At 44.0% G+C, this 17,313-nt stretch overlaps 1 protein-coding gene across 1 annotated transcript in view; it reads right to left on the reverse strand.

The window, feature by feature from the left end:
- The window catches only part of rcn1 (reticulocalbin 1, EF-hand calcium binding domain), a 34,997-nt gene extending 20,196 nt beyond the window's left edge, over positions 1-14,801 (reverse strand). Inside the window, exon 1 of the mRNA XM_059976121.1 lies at positions 14,274-14,801. Within this exon, the coding sequence (XP_059832104.1) occupies positions 14,274-14,515 (242 nt within the window). The 5' untranslated portion in view covers positions 14,516-14,801. The remainder of the gene's footprint in view (positions 1-14,273) is intronic.
- Positions 14,802-17,313: the final 2,512 nt, after the last annotated feature.

Consider the following 17,313-nt stretch of genomic DNA (forward strand, 5'->3'; position numbering starts at 1 on the left):
CCCATCCGCGGTTGGCTGAATCCGCGCGTGCGGAATCCGTGGATAAGGAGGGCCGACTGTACTTTGATAATGAACCTTTGAACCTTCAACAATTAAACTTGAAATTTAGCTGGATCAATGTTCGTTACCGTCATCGGGTCTGAATCTAAAATCTCCTGAACGGCACCGCAGGTGTCTCTTTACCAGAAAGGCTGTAACGTTTCCACCATAAGCTCAGTACTACCTTACAGGATATTAGAAACGGGCCTCATCAGTGAAAATTGTATCTTCTCATTCAACAGTGTGAATGGGTGGCATATAAGCATAGCAATTAGCGTAACACTTTACAGTGACAGCAATTGGGATTCAATTCCCACTGCTGTCTGTATGGAGATCGTACACTCTCCCCATGACTGTTTCCTCTGGGTGATTTCCTCCCACAGTCCAAATACCAGTGGGTTAGAGTTAGTAAGTTGTGGGCATGCTATGGTGGTGCTGGAAGCACGGCAACAACTGACCCCAGAGTATCTTCTCTTGAATGCTGCGTGTTTGCTCACACCATGGACGTCAGTGAAGGACATGGCAGAAGCAAACACGCACCACGCAAGAGATTTCCTAGAAGCTTGGTTTTCTGCAAACAATTCTGCTAACTGACATACACACAGAAAATGGTAGAGGAAATCAGCAGGCCAGGCAGTATCTATGGAAAAAAAAGTACAGTCGACTTTTGGGCCCATTTTGTGTGTGTTGCTCGGATTTCCAGCATCTGCAGATTTTCTCCTGTCTGTTAAGACATGTAGGCCTCAGTCCCATTAATAAGCCTAAGCGGGCAAAATTCCAGACCATGACTCATAGAGTTTGCCATGCAACCAATCAGCTTTGAGACCTCCCTCCCCATGTCACAATTGAGTTTCCATAACAACTACCAATCAGCTGTTTGATAAGTGTATAAAGGTCAAGCATTCAGAGGGCACACCACAAATGGTGCCTCCTCATAAAGTAATGAAATGTTTTGCCAAGATCAGAGAACAATTCAACCCAACCAAGGGCACAGGTATATCACACCGGCTGTGATATAACATACAGTGAAATTATCAGTTTGAACTAATCTACCCATTCTACTGTCCAGAACCTCCCCAGGCCAGGGAATGGAGATTGGAGGCCGAATGTCTGCAACTCCATGAGTCTGGATCCAAGGACTGGAGATTCAGAGGTGGAGTGTGTGAGTGTGAGTGCCTTGTGGCATATTGCATTCTTAGCATTTTACAAGGCTGAGTTGCTAGCTTGATGCTCAACTCAGCAGGATTGGAAAGCGTACAAGGATCAGCCAGATTCGAACCTGAGACCATTCGCCTCAAAGTCCAGCGCTGATGCCACTACACCACTGGCTGGCTAAATAAGAATGGTACAGAGAAAATGTCTCTGAGCCAAATGTTCACTGACCAGAAATAGAAGTGCTGAAAGAACTCAGCCTGTAAAGCACAGAATCTGCTTTGCTCCCTGAGTACTCCCGGCACTTTATTTCTGTTTCAGATTCCAGCATCTGCCAGTTTACTTATTTTCCATTAAATAATGCATGGCCCTTTAATAGACTGTACTTAGAAATTTGCTATTTGACTCCGTGGGAGGCTGAGTTTATTAATAGCTCTCCATGTATAGGTAACACGATCCTTTTCCATTATGTTGTGCAGGGAGTAAGAGCTGGAAAATAAAACAAATAAACTACATAAGCAGCAAACCGTGCCACTCTCCTGAAGCCAGATTTTAATCGAACCCCACTGCATGACTGCCCACAGATTAGGTGGATAGCTGAATGACAAACTTCACCTGACCTTGACCAATCAACAGAAAATCCCAGTGAATGCACCTCCAGCTGAATACCCAATTCCACCATTCTCCTTGCTGCTGGCTTAAGCTTAAAACTACTCTGATCAACTCATTGTTTCTCCAAAGTCTCTGGCTCTCACTCTATCTTTGCTTGTCAATATCTTGTACACCTCTATCAAGTCACCTCTCATCCTCCTTTGTTCCAAAGAGACAGGCTGAGCAAGCTGGGACTGATCATCATAAGACATGCTCTCCAAACCAGGCAGCATCCTGGTAAACCTCCTCTGCTCCCTCCCTAAGGCTTTATAAAGAGGCAACCAAAACTGAACACAATACTCCAAGTGTGGTCTAATCAGGGTTTTACAGAGCAGTGACGTTACCTCACGACCAGTGAACTCAATCTGCTGACTGATGAAGGCCAACACACCATACAGCTTCTTAACCATCCTACCCACTTCTGGAGCAACTCTGAGGGATCTACAGTCAGCGACATCAAAATCCTTCTGCAAGCATTCCTGCCATTAACCCTGGGGATCAATCATGAGATCAAAACCCTCCAAGACATGTTAACACACCTTCCTTTCAATCGTAATTTAGTTTAAAAATTGTCCAATTACGAATATCCTAAGTATACATTTAAGACCTCACCCACTTCCAATTCTATTCAGTGAATGTCCAAATGGTATTTAATGGACCCTACTCTTTCCCTGGTTGCTTTCTTGCCCTTAATAGCTTTATAAAATGTTTTGGGATTATGTCCTCTTCTCCAAGTTGCTTGTATAATGGTTGAAGAGTAATAACTATTCCCACACTACCAGGTTCAGGAACAGTTATTACCCTTCAACCATCAGGCTCCTAAACCAGCATGGATAACTTCACTCACCTCAACACCGAACTGATTCCGCAACCCATGGACTCACTTTCAAGCTCTCTGCAACTCACGTTCTCAGCACTATTTATTTATTTATTTGTTTATTTATCTTTAAGGTCTTCGCGCATTTACAAAGTTCGCCTTCTTTTGCACGTTATAGTTTGTCAGTGTGTGTAGTTTTTCCATTGAGTCTATTGTAGTGAGCGTCAGCACAACGCTATTACCGCTCAGGGCTTTGGAGTTTGGGGTTCAATTCCGGGGGCAAGTGTAAGAATTTGTACATCTTCCCTGTGAAACCCGAGAAATGTGTAGGGTTTCCTCAGGTGCTCTGTTTTCCTCCCACAATCCACGGGCAGATTAACTGGCCATTGTAAATTGTCCCGTGATTAGGTTAGGGTTAAATTGGGTTTGTCAGTGGTTGTTAGGACAGCACAGTTTGAAGCACTGGAAGGGCCTATTTTCCACTATATCGCCAAATAAATAAATAAACATTTCTTTGTTCTACTGTGAATACCTGTAAGAATTTACTAGAATGTTACCTGGGTTTATTTACTAGAACGTTACCTGGGTTTCAGCACCCAAGTTGCAGAGAAAGGTTGAACAAGTTAAGTCTTTATTCTTTGGAGCGCAGAAGGTTGAGGGGGGACTTGATAGAGGTATTTAAAATTATGAGGGGGATAGATAGAGTTGAAGTGGATAGGCTTTTTCCATTGAGAGTAGGGGAGATTCAAACAAGAGGACATGAGTTGAGAGTTAGGGGGCAAAAGTTTAGGGGTAACATGAGGGGGAATTTCTTCACTCAGAGAGTGGTAGCTGTGTGGAACGGTTCGATTTTGTCATCTAAAAAAAAATTGGATAGGTATATGGACAGGAAAGGAATGGAGGGTTATGGGCTGAGTGCAGGTCGGTGGGATTAGGTGAGAGTAAGCGTTCAGCATGGACTAGAAGGGCCGAGATGACCTGTTTCCATGCTGTAATTGTTATATGGTTATATAGGTTAGGGTTAAATCAAGTTTGTCAGTGGTTGCTAGGATGGCACAGTTAGAAGCACTGCAAGGGCCTATTTCGCACTGGATCACTAACTAAGTAAATAACTCAAACTTTTCTTTGTTCTACTATGAATGTCTGCAAGAAAATTGGGTAGCATATGGTGTCATATACATACTTCGATAAATTTGCTTTGAACTTTGTACCCAAGATGTCGAACAAGAAACAATGTCATCCCCGGCATTACTAAGGAAACAGAGATTAAACAGTGGCTTCTCAAAATCAAGTGCACAAATTAAAACATTAATGAAGCTATTCAGAGAGGGTGAGAAAAGACAAAATGAAATTTAACATTTAATAACATTAACAAAATTGTACAACAGTTTAAAATATGGATACATAAATGACTCTCCAGAATAAAAAAAGGCATACACTGGAGCTGGTACAGGCAAGACCTAAAGTTAGACACTGAAGAACTTTTGACTGTGGGCTACAAGTTGATTACTGTAAACTATCATGTACATCAGTGCAAGGCACTCGGTGCTGAATAATCAGAGTCCATTGCATATGCGTCACTCAAATACTTTACTATACTGGTACAAGGACCTGAGGTTCGTATTTCAGTCATTCCCAGTCTAGATGAGTGCAGTTCATCACCAGGCTAATTACAAAGTTTTGCAAGTTTCATATAATTAGAGACCATATCAGAATCAGGTTCATTATCACTGATGTATTTCATGAAATTCATTGTTTTGCAACAGCAGTACAGTTCAAGACGTAAAAATATCATAAGCTACAATAAGAAATATAAAAATTAACTAGTGCAAAAGGATAGCAAAATGTGCATGGACAGATCAGAAACCTGACTGGATGGGAGGAAGCATCGAGTGCGCATGTTCAGGTTCTCTGCTGGTTTAGTCCAGGTGCTCCTTAGCAAAGTTTGACCAATTACCAAAACTTACGGCTCTTGGCGACGTTGGCCCCAAACGTCGACTGTTTATTCTATAGATGCTGCCTGACCTGCTGAGCTCCTCCCACATTTTATGCGTGTTGCTCCATACTTACTGCATTACTGGTCTGTATGCAACATCATGCAATGTGATAATTGCAAGTTTAAGCACAAGGTAATGGAATTGTTGATAACAGAGATAATTCAGATCATTGCAGACAATTCATTATCTAATTTTCAGCTAATATATTATTTTACCTCCCTGTCAAATAATCTGACAGGTTGTAAATCACAGTAGTGCACTACTGGACCTCTGCCTTTTGAATAAAGTTTTAGAACATAGTACATTACAGCATCATATATATGCCCTTCAGACCACAATGTTGTGCTGAGCTGTTAACCTACTCTAAAATCAATCTAAAACCTTCAGTCCTAGATACCTCTCCATTTTTCTACCATCCATGTGTCTTTCTAAGAGTTTCTTAAATGTCTCTAATGTATCTGCCTCTACCACCACCCTTGGCAGCATGCCCACACACTGAGCACTCTATGCTTTTAACAAAAAAATCTACCTCAGACATCACCCCCAATATTTCCCTCCAATCACCATCTTAAAATTATGCCCCTTGCATTAGAGATTTGTGGCCTGGGAAAAGTCTCTGTTAGATGTTAGAGTGGGACTCTGACTGTTCTTTCAGGTGGACATTAAAGATCTCATGGAAATATTCTATAGGGTACTCCTAGGAATTCTGAATGATGTTCTAAGAAGTCTTTATTGCCCAATGAGCAAATTGTCTGATGATTTTTGAAAGTGGAATCTTGCTTTGCACAGGTTGATTGTTTATCCTCAGGTTTATCTAATACAGTGGTGAGCATTCTAACTGGTTGAGTTAATGTCTGCTATGTAGGCACCACTGCTCAAGGTCAGAAAAAGCTGCAGAGGGATGTAAACTCAGCCAGCTCCATCATGGGCACAAGTTCCCCACCACCAAGGACATCTTCAAAAGGTCATGCCTCAAAAAGGCTGCACCCATCATTAAGGGCCCTCACTAACCAAGACAAGTTGGGTGAGACTAGAAATGGAGGTCAAAGGTTAAGGGTGAAAGGTGAAATGCTTAAGGAGAACATGAGGGGGAACTTCTTCACTCCGAGGGTGGTGCAAGTGTGGAACAAATTGCCATTGGAAATAGTGCAAGTGGGTGCAATGTAACATTGAAGAGAAATTTGGACAGGTACATAAATGAGAGAGGTATGGAGGACTATGGTCTGGGTGCACCTAGAGGATCTGAGCCAGCACAGACTAGATGGGCTGAAGGGCCTTACTGTGCTGTGCTGCTCGATGATTCTATGTTCTCACTACTACCATTAAGGATAAGGTACAAGAACAACATTGGGGCATTGCAGAACTTAGACATTCTGAGTGAGGGCCACCATAGAACATCTTTGACCAACTAAATTCAAAGCCCTCTGTATACCTCTCTCATCCATGTAGCCATATTCACAAGTATTCCCATTGGTCTGTATTCCCAGAACCTTCTGATCTTCTGTGCTCCTCAGTGCCCTACTGTTTACTGTGCAAGTCCTAAGCTGGTTTGTCCTCTCAAAGTGCAACACCACACTTTTCCAGCATGTTTCCAGTTGGTCCACATCCCACAGCATGCTTTGAAACCCTCCCTCTCTATCCACTAAGCTGCCAATATTAGTGTCATCCACAAATCTGTTAATCCAGTTTACCACATTATCATCCAGACCATTGATACAGATGACAAACAACAACAGACCCAGCACCAATGCCTGTGGCACACCACAGACAGGCCTTCCATCAGGGAGGCAGCCACTCCAGCTTCTCCCACAGAGCCATTGTCTACTTCACCACCTCATCCTGAAAGCCGAGTGTCTGAACCTTCCTTACCAGTCTCCCACGCGAGACCCTGTCAAAGGACTTGCTAAGCTGGTTTATCATTGTCACACATACAAAGGTACAGTGAAAAAACTGACCTTGTATCATCTTCAAGGACGCCCACCTTCCAGCCCATGCTCTCTTCTCAATACTGTCATCAGGAAGGTGGTGCAGGAACTTCAGGACTCACAGTTCTTACCCCTCAACCATCAGGCTCCTGAACCAGAGTGGATAACTTCACTCACACCAGCAAATAACTGATTTCACAGCCTATGGATTTACTTTCAAGGATTCTTCATCTCCTGTTCACAATATTTACTGCTCATTTATTTGTTATTATTATTTTACTTGGATTTCTTTTGTTTTCTATGAATTTTCTGTGAAAGCCCTCAAGAAAATGAATCTCAGGGCTGTATATAGTGACGTACAAGAACTTTGATAATAAATTTACTTTGAACCTTAAACTCTTAGTTTAAAAAAAAGTCTACCTCTGATTTCTCCCCTAAACCTTCCTCCCCTAAACCTTCCTCCCCTCACCTTAAAAGGAAGTCCTCTGTTATTAACCATGGGGAAAACAGGCACTGGCTCTATCTATCCCTTTGAAGATAACTGATTAAAAGCCATCAACCAGGTACACAAGCTCTTTTTCTCACTACAAATGCTCCATGAGCAACCCTCAATGCTGAACTGACTCCACAACTTAATTCAAGGACCCTACGATTTGTATTCTCAGTCTTATTTATGTATTAATTATTGGCATGATTTGTCCTCTTTTGCACATTGTCAGTCTTTGTTATATATAGGTCTTCATGAACTCAAATGTATTTCTTTATTTTCTTATAAATGCCTGTAAGAAAAGATAAAGTGAATCTCAAGGTAGTATATGGCGACATATACCTACTTTGATAATAAATTTACTTTGAACTTTTATCTGCCAAGTATGCACAGCATCTTCTGTTTTAGTTCAGTTTTCCATCATCTGCAGTGTTTTGCTTTTGTGCGAATAATACAGCAGGCACTTGCATCAAAGTGCAGCCAGGAATTAAAGCTTAGCCTGCTGTTGTCCGGGGAGAGAACGCAATGTACAGCATTCCACGTCTATTCTCCCACCGTTAACTGTTACATGTTTTTAAAGACTTGGGCAATTGTTGATGTGGCATTAAAGGATTCAATTAATCACAGGCTGGCTTCAGTTTATAATCTACTTGGCCACAAATCACACGAGCAGAGCATCAAGTGGAAATTTTCTGCGGATTGGAAACGTTGTATCACACCACCTGTAGGGATATAGCTAATAAAGAATATTACAAAGTTCTCTACAAAATGCACCACATGTTCCAACTAACCACCTCGGTTACAAGCTCCTTCCTTAAGGCTACAAGGAATTGCAAATAGTTGTGAACACACATCAGACTGTCATAAAAACAAGCCTCCCTCCCATTGACTCCATCCACACTTCCAGTTGCTTCCAGAAAACAGTCAACATAATCAAAGACGCTCCCACTCCAGGCATCTCCTCCCTCCCATTGGGCAGAAGGTACAAAAGCTTGAGAACACACAGCACCAGATTCAAGGACAGCTTCTTTCCAATTGTTACAAGACTCATGAGCAGATCTCTTGAACAACAAAGATAAACTATTGATCTCGTAATCTACATGCAAGAGATTCTGCAGATGCTGGAAATCCAGAGCACACAGGCAAAATGCTGGAGGAGCTCAGCGGGTCAAGCAGCATCTACAAAGAGAAATAAAAAGTCGACATTTCAGGTTGAGACCCTTCTTCAGGGCTGAGCAGGAAGGGGGAAGATGCCTGATGCCTCATGAAGGGTCTCGGCTCAAAACGATGACTCTTTATTCCTCTTCGTAGATACTACCTGATCTGCTGTTCTCCAGAAGTTTGTGAATGTTACTCTCTCAATCTACCTTGTCAGGGCCCTTATACCTTATTGCCGATCTCCATTGCATTTTCTCTTTAGTTATAACACTATATTAGAGTTGGCAACTCCTTTGTTTTCATCTACAAAAACAACTTAATTTCTACCTTTGATGTCCTTCCTTTTCCCTTTCAGAGTGGATGGGGTTCTGCTGAAGACCCCGACTTGGAGTTACACTCAGATTTGGGTTCTTAGCGGTGGTGCGACCCACTCTCGGGGGCCGCTTCTTGATATCCCAAGGATATAGTCCTAATGAAGGGACTCGGCCTGAAACTTCAACTGTTTATTCTTTTCCATCAATGCTGCCTGACCTGCTGAGTTCCTGCAGCATTTTGAGCACGTTACTCTTACCTCCAGCATCTGCAGATGTGTTTATGATCGGTATTCAGGCCTGTGAAGAGACCTGTTCAGCCAGAGCGCATCTTTAGAATTCTCAACCAAAGATGGCAGTGGAAACTGGTAAATTATTGCCACACGTACCAAGATACAGTGAAAACTCTTCATCTGCATGCCATCAAGTCTCTCCGTACATAAGTGCAGGAAGCAGTACTGGAGAAAAATAATAGTGGAATACAGAATAAAATGTTGAAGTGACAGATAAAGTACAGTGCAAGTAGGCAAATAAATTGCAAGGGACACAGGTATCATAGCCTAGTAAGGGAACACCAGTACTCAAGAACAGAAAAGCCTACATAAAGTGGTGGGTACAGGCCAGTCCAACAAAGGTAAAGCCTCCCCCATCACTGGAAAGTAGCATCCATCATCAGGAACCCCCTATCATCCAGGCCATGTTATCTTCTCACTGCTGCTACAGGGCGGGAGGTACAGCTGCCTCAGGTCCCACACCATCAGGTTCAGGAATGGTTGTTACTCTTCAACCATCAGGCTCTACAAATCGTGCTCTCAATATTATTTATATATTCATTTATTATTGTTTTATATTTGCACAGTTGTCTTTTGTACCTTAGTTGTCTGTCAGTCATTGTAAGTATGTGTGGCTTTTCATTGATTCTATTGTATTTCTTTGTTCTACTGTGTATGCCTGCAAGAAAATGAATTTCAGGGTGGTATATGGTGGCATACACGTGCCTTGACAATAAATTCACTTCGAGATCAAGAGATAATCTTTATTGTGTAATAATCTTGTAGCAGCGGAAGAGCAGCTGTCCTTGAGCCTGTTGGTACATGTTCTCAAGCTATTGGACTTTCTAGTGGAGAAGAGAGAATGACTGGGATGGGAGGGGCACTTGACGGTCTTGGATGTTTTTCCAAAGGCAATGGAAAATACAGTCAATTGATTGGAGGCTGGTTTGTGTAACGGACATTCACAACTCTTTGCATTTTGTTGAGGTCCTGGGCATAGCAATGTTACTTTATGGTTTAATCAGAATCAGGTTACTGATTACATGTCACTGGGATATGGTGATTTCTCACAGTAGTGCGTTGCAATACATAATAATATAAACTATATATTCCAATAAGTATAGATAAAAAAATAAGTAGTGCAAAAAGAAAGGGAAAGGTACTGAGGTTAGCTTCATTGTCCATTCAGAAATCTGACAGTGGAGAGCAGAAGCTGAAACATTGAGTGCGTGTCCTCAGGTCGATGGTAGCATTGAGAAGATGTCATGTCCTGGGTGACGGGGGTTCATAACTTATTTTGTTTATTTATTGAAATACAGTGTGGAACAGGCCCTTCTACCCAGCAACCCCCAATTTACCCCGAGCCTAATCACAGGACAATTTACAATGATCAATTAACCTAGCAACCAGTACGTCTTTGGATCGTGGGAGGGAACAGGAGCACCCAGAGGACACCCACGTGGTCATGGGGGAGAACACAGAAACTCCTCAAAGCATGGTGGGAACTGAACCCAGGTCACTGGTACTGCAAAGCGTTGAAGATTGAGAAGCTTTTAAAGATCAGCAGCAAATAGCAAAAAGATTGATTAAGAAGGGGAAGATAGATTATGAAAGTAAATTGGTGAAAAACATAAAAGCAGATAGTAAGAGTTTTTATAGTTACATAAAAAGAAAAAGGGTGGCTAAAGTAAATGTTGGTCCCCTAGAAGATGAGACCAGGAAATTAATGGTGGGGACATGGAGATGGCAGAAACGCTGAACAAATATTTTGTATCAGTTTTTACAGTAGAGGACACTCAAAATATCCCAACACTGGATAAACAGGGGGCTCTAGGGGGAGAGAAGCTAACTACGATTCAAATCACCAAGGAAATGGTACTTGATAAATTAATGGGACTGAAGGTGGATAAATCCCCTGGACCGGATGGCTTGCATCCTAGGGTCTTAAGGGAAGTGGCGGTCGGGACTGTGGATGCATTAGTGATAATTTTTCAAAACTCGCTGGACTCGGCAATGGTCCCGGCAGATTGGAAAAATGCTAATATAACTCCTTTATTTAAAAGGGGCAATAGACAGAAGGCTGGGAATTATAGGCCAGTTAGCCTAACATCTGTGGTTGGCAAAATGTTGGAATCGATAATTAAGGAACAGGGCATTTGGATAAACATAGCTTAACAGGACAAAGTCAGCATGGCTTTACAAAAGGGAAGTCATGTTTGACAAATTTGTTGGAGTTCTTTGAGGACATAACATATAGGGTAGATAAAGGGGAACCAGTGGATGTGGTGTATTTGGACTTCCAAAAGGCATTTGACAAGGTGCCACACTAAAGATTATTACTTAAAGTAAAAAATCATGGGATTGGGGATAATATTCTGGCATGGGTGGAGGATTGGCTTTCTAACAGAAAACAGAGAGTTGGGATAAATGGTTTATTCTCAGACTGGCAGTTAGTGACTAGTGGTGTTCCGCAGGGGTCGGTGTTGGGACCCTTGGAGAAGGGGACTGAGTGCAACGTATCGAAGTTTGCTGATGACACAAAGATGGGAGGGAGTGTAATGAGTGCGGAGGACATTGAAACCCTGCAGGGGGACATAGATAGGCTGAGTGATTGGGCAGACATTTGGCAGATGAAATATAATACTGACAAGTGTAAGGTCTTGCACTTTGGCAGGAAAAATAATAGAGCAAGTTATTATCTAAATGGAGAGAAACTGGAAAGTGCTCCTGTTCAAAGGGATCTGGGGGTCCTGGTGCAGATAACACAAAAAGTTAGTATGCAAGTTCAGCAGGTGGTCAAGAAGGCCAATGGAATGCTGGCTTTTATTGCTAGGGGGATGGAGTATAAGAACAGGGAGGTCTTACTGCAGTTGTACCGGGTATTGGTGAGACCACACCTGGAGTACTGCGTGCAGTTCTGGTGTCCATATTTAAGAAAGGACATACTGGCTCTCGAGGCAGTGCAGAGAAGGTTCACTAGGTTAATTCCGGGGATGGGTGGGTTGATGTATGATGAGAGGTTGAGTAGATTGGGACTCTACTCATTGGAGTTCCGAAGAATGAGAGGCAATCTTATTGAAACATATAATATTGTGAAGGGGCTTGATCGGGTGGATGTGGAGAGAATGTTCCCAATGATGGGTGAAACTAGGACAAGGGGGCATAATCTTAAAATAAGGGTATGCCGTTCCAGGACTGAGATGAGGAGAAATTTCTTCACTCAGAGGGTAGTGGGGCTGTGGAATTTACTGCCCCAGAGAGCTGTGGAAGCTACTACACTCAATAAATTCAAAACGGAGATAGACATTTTCCTGGATAAAAATGACATTAGAGGATACGGTGAGCGAGAACATAAGTGGACATGAGTCTAGGTTTAGATCAGCCATGTGATCTCCTGGACCAGTTTTCGATAGCCTGGATGGGTTGGAGAGGAATTTTCCAGATTTTTTCTCCTCAATTGGCAAATCGTTTTTTTTTTGCCCCTCGGGTGATCACATGGGTTTGGGCTAGATGAATAATAAAATAAAATGGGCGGCATGGTGCCCTGTTGGTTGGCACTGTTGCCTTGTGGGATTCGGTGAAAACTAGAGTTAAGATTGGATCAGCCATGATCTTGTTGAATGGCGGAGCAGGCTTGAGGGGCCGATTGGCCTACTCCTGCTCCTATCTCTTATGTTCTTATGTAACCACTGTGCCACTGAACCCAGGTCACTGGTACTGCAAAGTGTTGTGCTAACCACTGTGCCACCCCAATGATGGATGCTGTCTTTTTGAGATACTACCTTCTGAAGATGTCCTGAATGCTAGTGCCCATGATGGAGATGACTGAGTTTAGAACTTCCTACAGCGATGTGTTGGCCGTCAGCTGTGCTGTGCACCTTGGTCCACAGGAACATTGTTTTGTTTGGCAGTATGTGTGTACATGGCTGAATGACAATAAACTGTATTTGAACTTGAACAGCAGCCTCACTGAGCTGTGGAGCAGCCAGACAGGATCATTTCTCTAGCTCAGGCACTGAATGTATTCAACTCACAGTGTGATGATAAAGGACTAGTGCAGGGAAAATCAGCTATGATCCAGTAGCAAAGCATACACAAGGGGCTGAATGGCCTACTCCTTCTTCAGTTTCTTTATGTTCTTAAAATCCGAAGATCTGGATCACTGAAGTAAATCAGTGGTTACAAATACAGCACCGATAAAGGCCCTTTGGCCCAACAAGCCAGTACTGCCCAATTACACCCATGTGACCAATTAGCCTCCATACAACACACACAAACTGCTGGTGGGACACAGCAGGCTGGGCAGCATCTATAAGTAGAATCTATAAGGATTAGCCTCCATAATATCCAAGGAGCAGTCCCTCAAAAAGAAACTGTCCATCATGCCCTCCACATGCCCTTTTCTCAGCGTTACCACCAGGGAGGTGCAGAAACCTGAAGCACACACTCAACAAGTGTTCCTGCTGAAGGGTCTCACCCCAAAACGTTGACTATACTCTTTTCCATGGGTGCTGCCTGGCCTGCTGAGTTCCTGCAGCTTTTCTTTTGTGTTGCAACATTTCATAAACAGCTTCTTTCCCCTCTACCATCCAATTTTTGAATGGATTTCGAACCCATGAACACTACCTCACTAGTTTATTAAATTTGTTTTTGTACTATTTAACTGTTTAATATAAATACATATATACTTACTGGAGTTCAGTTTTTCTCCTATATTTATCATGCATCGCATTGTACTCCTGCTGCAAAGTTAAGAAAATTTCACAACATATGCCCCTGCTATTAAACCTGAGTCTGAATTAACCCCAGCCCAACTAACCTACTAACCCGCACATCTTTGGACTGTGGGAGGATACAGGAGCACCCATAGGAAACCTCAGTGGTCATGGGGCGGAGGTACAAACTCCTCACAGACAGAGATGGGAAGTAAACCCGGCGCTGTAATAGCTTCCGTACCAACGTTGCTGTTTGTGGGAGCAAAATTAACTGTCATATTCCTCAACGGTGACTGTACCTCACAGGAATTTATTGGGACATTTCGATGGCCGTGAAGGGTGCTGCGGAAATCCATATCCTGGGTTCCTATTTAAACATACTCCCCTTTTCCTTTTTGTGAGTCAGAGACAGCTGATCCCTGGAAAACAGCCCATTGCCACGTTTTCGTGTTAACGTGACACTTCTCCACCCGCTGCTCTCGGGGGGTTTTTATAACAGCAGCAATAGGAAACTTTCTGAGCTAAACTCTCTCCCGCTTGTTTCGCGTCGGGGTTCCTAACGGCAAGCACTCAACAAGGTTTCTCCTGCACCGGCGCCCCGTCACGTTAACCCGGTGTACAGATTTAACTGGTGATAAAATCACAACAATGCGGCGCTTCGCCGGGGCTGAAATCCAACCCCGACTTCAGCCGGTGAAACGAGAAGCCGCGGCGGCTGCTGAACCACCCAGCCCTCCCGCGCGGCTTACCCCAGCCTCTCGATGCTCTCCTCGGGGCTCAGTTGGTCGAAAGTCTTGGCTTCTTCTTTGCCCAGAAAGGCCTCGTGATCGTATTCGAAGTTAGCCGAGTCCTGGTGCGGCTTCTCGCTGAGTGCCGGATCCTGGTGGACTCGCTCGTTCCTCAGGGTGGGTTTGGGGCAGCCCCCCGTGACATAGAGCAGCAGCAGATACAGTCCCCTCCACCGGCTCGCATCGGGATACATTGTAAGCATAAAGAAACAATGTAATAGAGAACGACACAATTCAGGAAATCAGAAGCTTCTGTCCCGTGTAATATCCCACCTTCTTCCAGGTGAATACCTGTTATTAAATTTTACAGCCCTCGATGCCTCTTAATGGGCGCTCTGTGAAATCCGTGCCATGCAGGTAGCTGTTAGTTCAAACCCAGCGGCTGGTGCGTCCCTCCGCTGCTTTACCCCTTGATCCCGGCCTGAGCCACTCAGCGATCGGCTCTCTCGCTGCGGCGGCGGCGCTCGGTTTTGTTAACGCGCCTCCGATTGGCCAGAGGCCGCGTCCGCGATCCGCCGGGGCTGGAGTCGCCACGTTGCAAGGACGGGAGGTGTACATGCAGAGCACGGCGACGTTTCCAGCTTCTCATCGCGCCCCTCTCTGAATTCCAAATTGTTTGTGTGCGTGTGTGTGTGTGTGTATAGCCCATCAGAAACACGAGCAGTGTCCAAGATAAGCAGACACACTCAGCCGTCACAGTCTCCGCCCCTAATTCTATTTCCATTTGAGTTTTCTTACTTCAGAAACTTTCAAACCAGGTCTTCCTGATTCCAACTCCTGCACGCCTGCTGCTCTTCGCCACCATAGACAACTCTGAGGACTTCTTAACCCTCATCCTGTCCACACCACCCTATATTTCATGGCCCACTCTGGCTCCCAGAAGAGAAATGACTCCTATTTCTCCAAATTCCCACAACTGCCTTGTCTTTCCAATATTCTACCACCTCCATCACTGTCAACCAGAGGGCCCTCCGTTTACTCAGTCTACGCTACTCACTGCCTTGGGGATGCAGCGAAAATTATCCAAGACACATCCCCACCCCAGTTATTCTCTCTTCACCCTTATCCTGTGGGGCAGAAGATACAGAGCACCTCGTTCTGCCTCAATCCAGACATGGTGTCTGCTAGGTTTTGTCAAAGTCCAGGTGAGAAGGTGGCTGGTTGGTCACATTGCCCATGTGGTGGTGGTGCAGCTCGAAAGCTGGAGGGGGCTGTAATGTATCATATATCTAATGAATAAATTAAATAAGTAGCGTAAGAAGAGAGCAACAAATAGGTCGTATTCTTGGGTTCTTTATCCATTCAGAAATCTGATGATGGAGGGGAAGAAGCTGTTCCTGAAACAATGAGTGCGTGTCTTCAGGCTCCTGTACCTCTACCTTGAGGGTAGCAATGAGAAGAGGGCATGTCCTGGGTGATGGGGGTCCTAAATGATGGATGCTGCCTTCTTGTAACAATGCCTTTTGGAGATGTCCATGATGCTGGGGAGACTAGCGCCCATGATGGACCTGGTTGAGTTTCCAATTTTCTGCAGCTCTGTCCGATTGTGTGCAGTGGACCCTCCATACCAGAGGGTGATGCAACCAGTTAGAATGCTCTCCACAGCACATCTGTAGAAATAGACAATAGGTGCAGGAGTAGGCCATTCGGCCCTTCTAGCTAGCACCGCCATTCACTGTGATCATGGCTGATCATACACAATCAGTACCCCGTTCCTGCCCTCTCCCCAAATCCCTTGACTCTGCTATCTATAAGAGCTCTATCTAACTCTCTCTTGAATGCATCCAGAGACTTGGCCTCCACTGCCTTCTGGGGCAGAGCATTCCACATATCCACCACTCTCTGGGTGAAAAAGTTTTTCTGCATCTCTGTTTTAAATGGCCTACCCCTTATTCTTAAACTGTGGCCTCTGGACTCACCCATCAGCGGGAACATGCTTCCTGCCTCCAGTGTGTCCAATCCCTTAATAATCTTATGCGTTTTAATCAGATACCCTCTCATCCTTCTAAATTCCAGTGTATACAAGCCCAGTCGCTCCAGTCTTTCAACATATGACAATCCCGCCATTCCAGGAATTAACCTTGTGAACCTACGCTGCACTCCCTCAATAGCAAGAATGTCCTTCCTCATATTTGGAGACCAAAACTGCACGCAATACTCCAGGTGGGGTCTCACCAAGGCCCTGTACAGCTGCAGAAGGACCTCTTTACTCCTATACTCAATTCCTCTTGTTAAAAAAGCAGGCATGCCATTAGCTTTCTTCACTGCCTCAATTTGCGAGACTCCTCAAACTCCTAAGGAAATATAGACTGGCCACCACCTCTTCTGTTTTGCCTCCTCCATCAATCTGGCCATTAGACGATAATGGTAATGGAAAGATGGAGCAACAATGAAGGATTCACAGAGTTAGCAGAGCAAGCTCAATTCAGTCATTGCCTTCTGGCTGGTTTGATGACTCTCATTCTTTAGAAACTGCAGAGCTCACAATGACTGGAGGCCACCATATTAATATCACTGAAGAGACTCTTGGTTTCTGTATCAGAATATATAAAGGCTGATTTGGTCAGAACATCAGGAGATCCCAGAAATAATCCTGTGTAGATGCTGTCAGTGGTGGGGAGGGTTATGCTCATGGTGGGCCGAGTTTTGTCCACTGTTCTCAAGGGCAAAAAGAAGCATCTTCAGGCAAATAAAGACCAAGGTCCAACAATAATCTGATGATGTAAAGAGGACAGATGCTTATCATTCTCCAAAAACTGTCTCTACCTTCACCCTCCTCTTTCTCATTCTGGCCTCATCTGTATTCTCTTTGTGCCTGCCTCCATTGTGTGTTTCCAAATGTCCACACTCATTATTAATTATCTTCTCCATCTTCTTATTGTCACTACCAGGGAGAAGGTACAGGAGCCTGAAGACATGGTTTAGGAACAGCTTCTTCCATTTTGCCATCAGATTTCTGAACAGACAATGAACCCATGAACAATGCCTCACTATTTTTACT

This window comes from Hypanus sabinus, chromosome 7 (genome assembly GCF_030144855.1).
Source record: "Hypanus sabinus isolate sHypSab1 chromosome 7, sHypSab1.hap1, whole genome shotgun sequence".
NCBI lineage: Eukaryota > Metazoa > Chordata > Chondrichthyes > Myliobatiformes > Dasyatidae > Hypanus > Hypanus sabinus.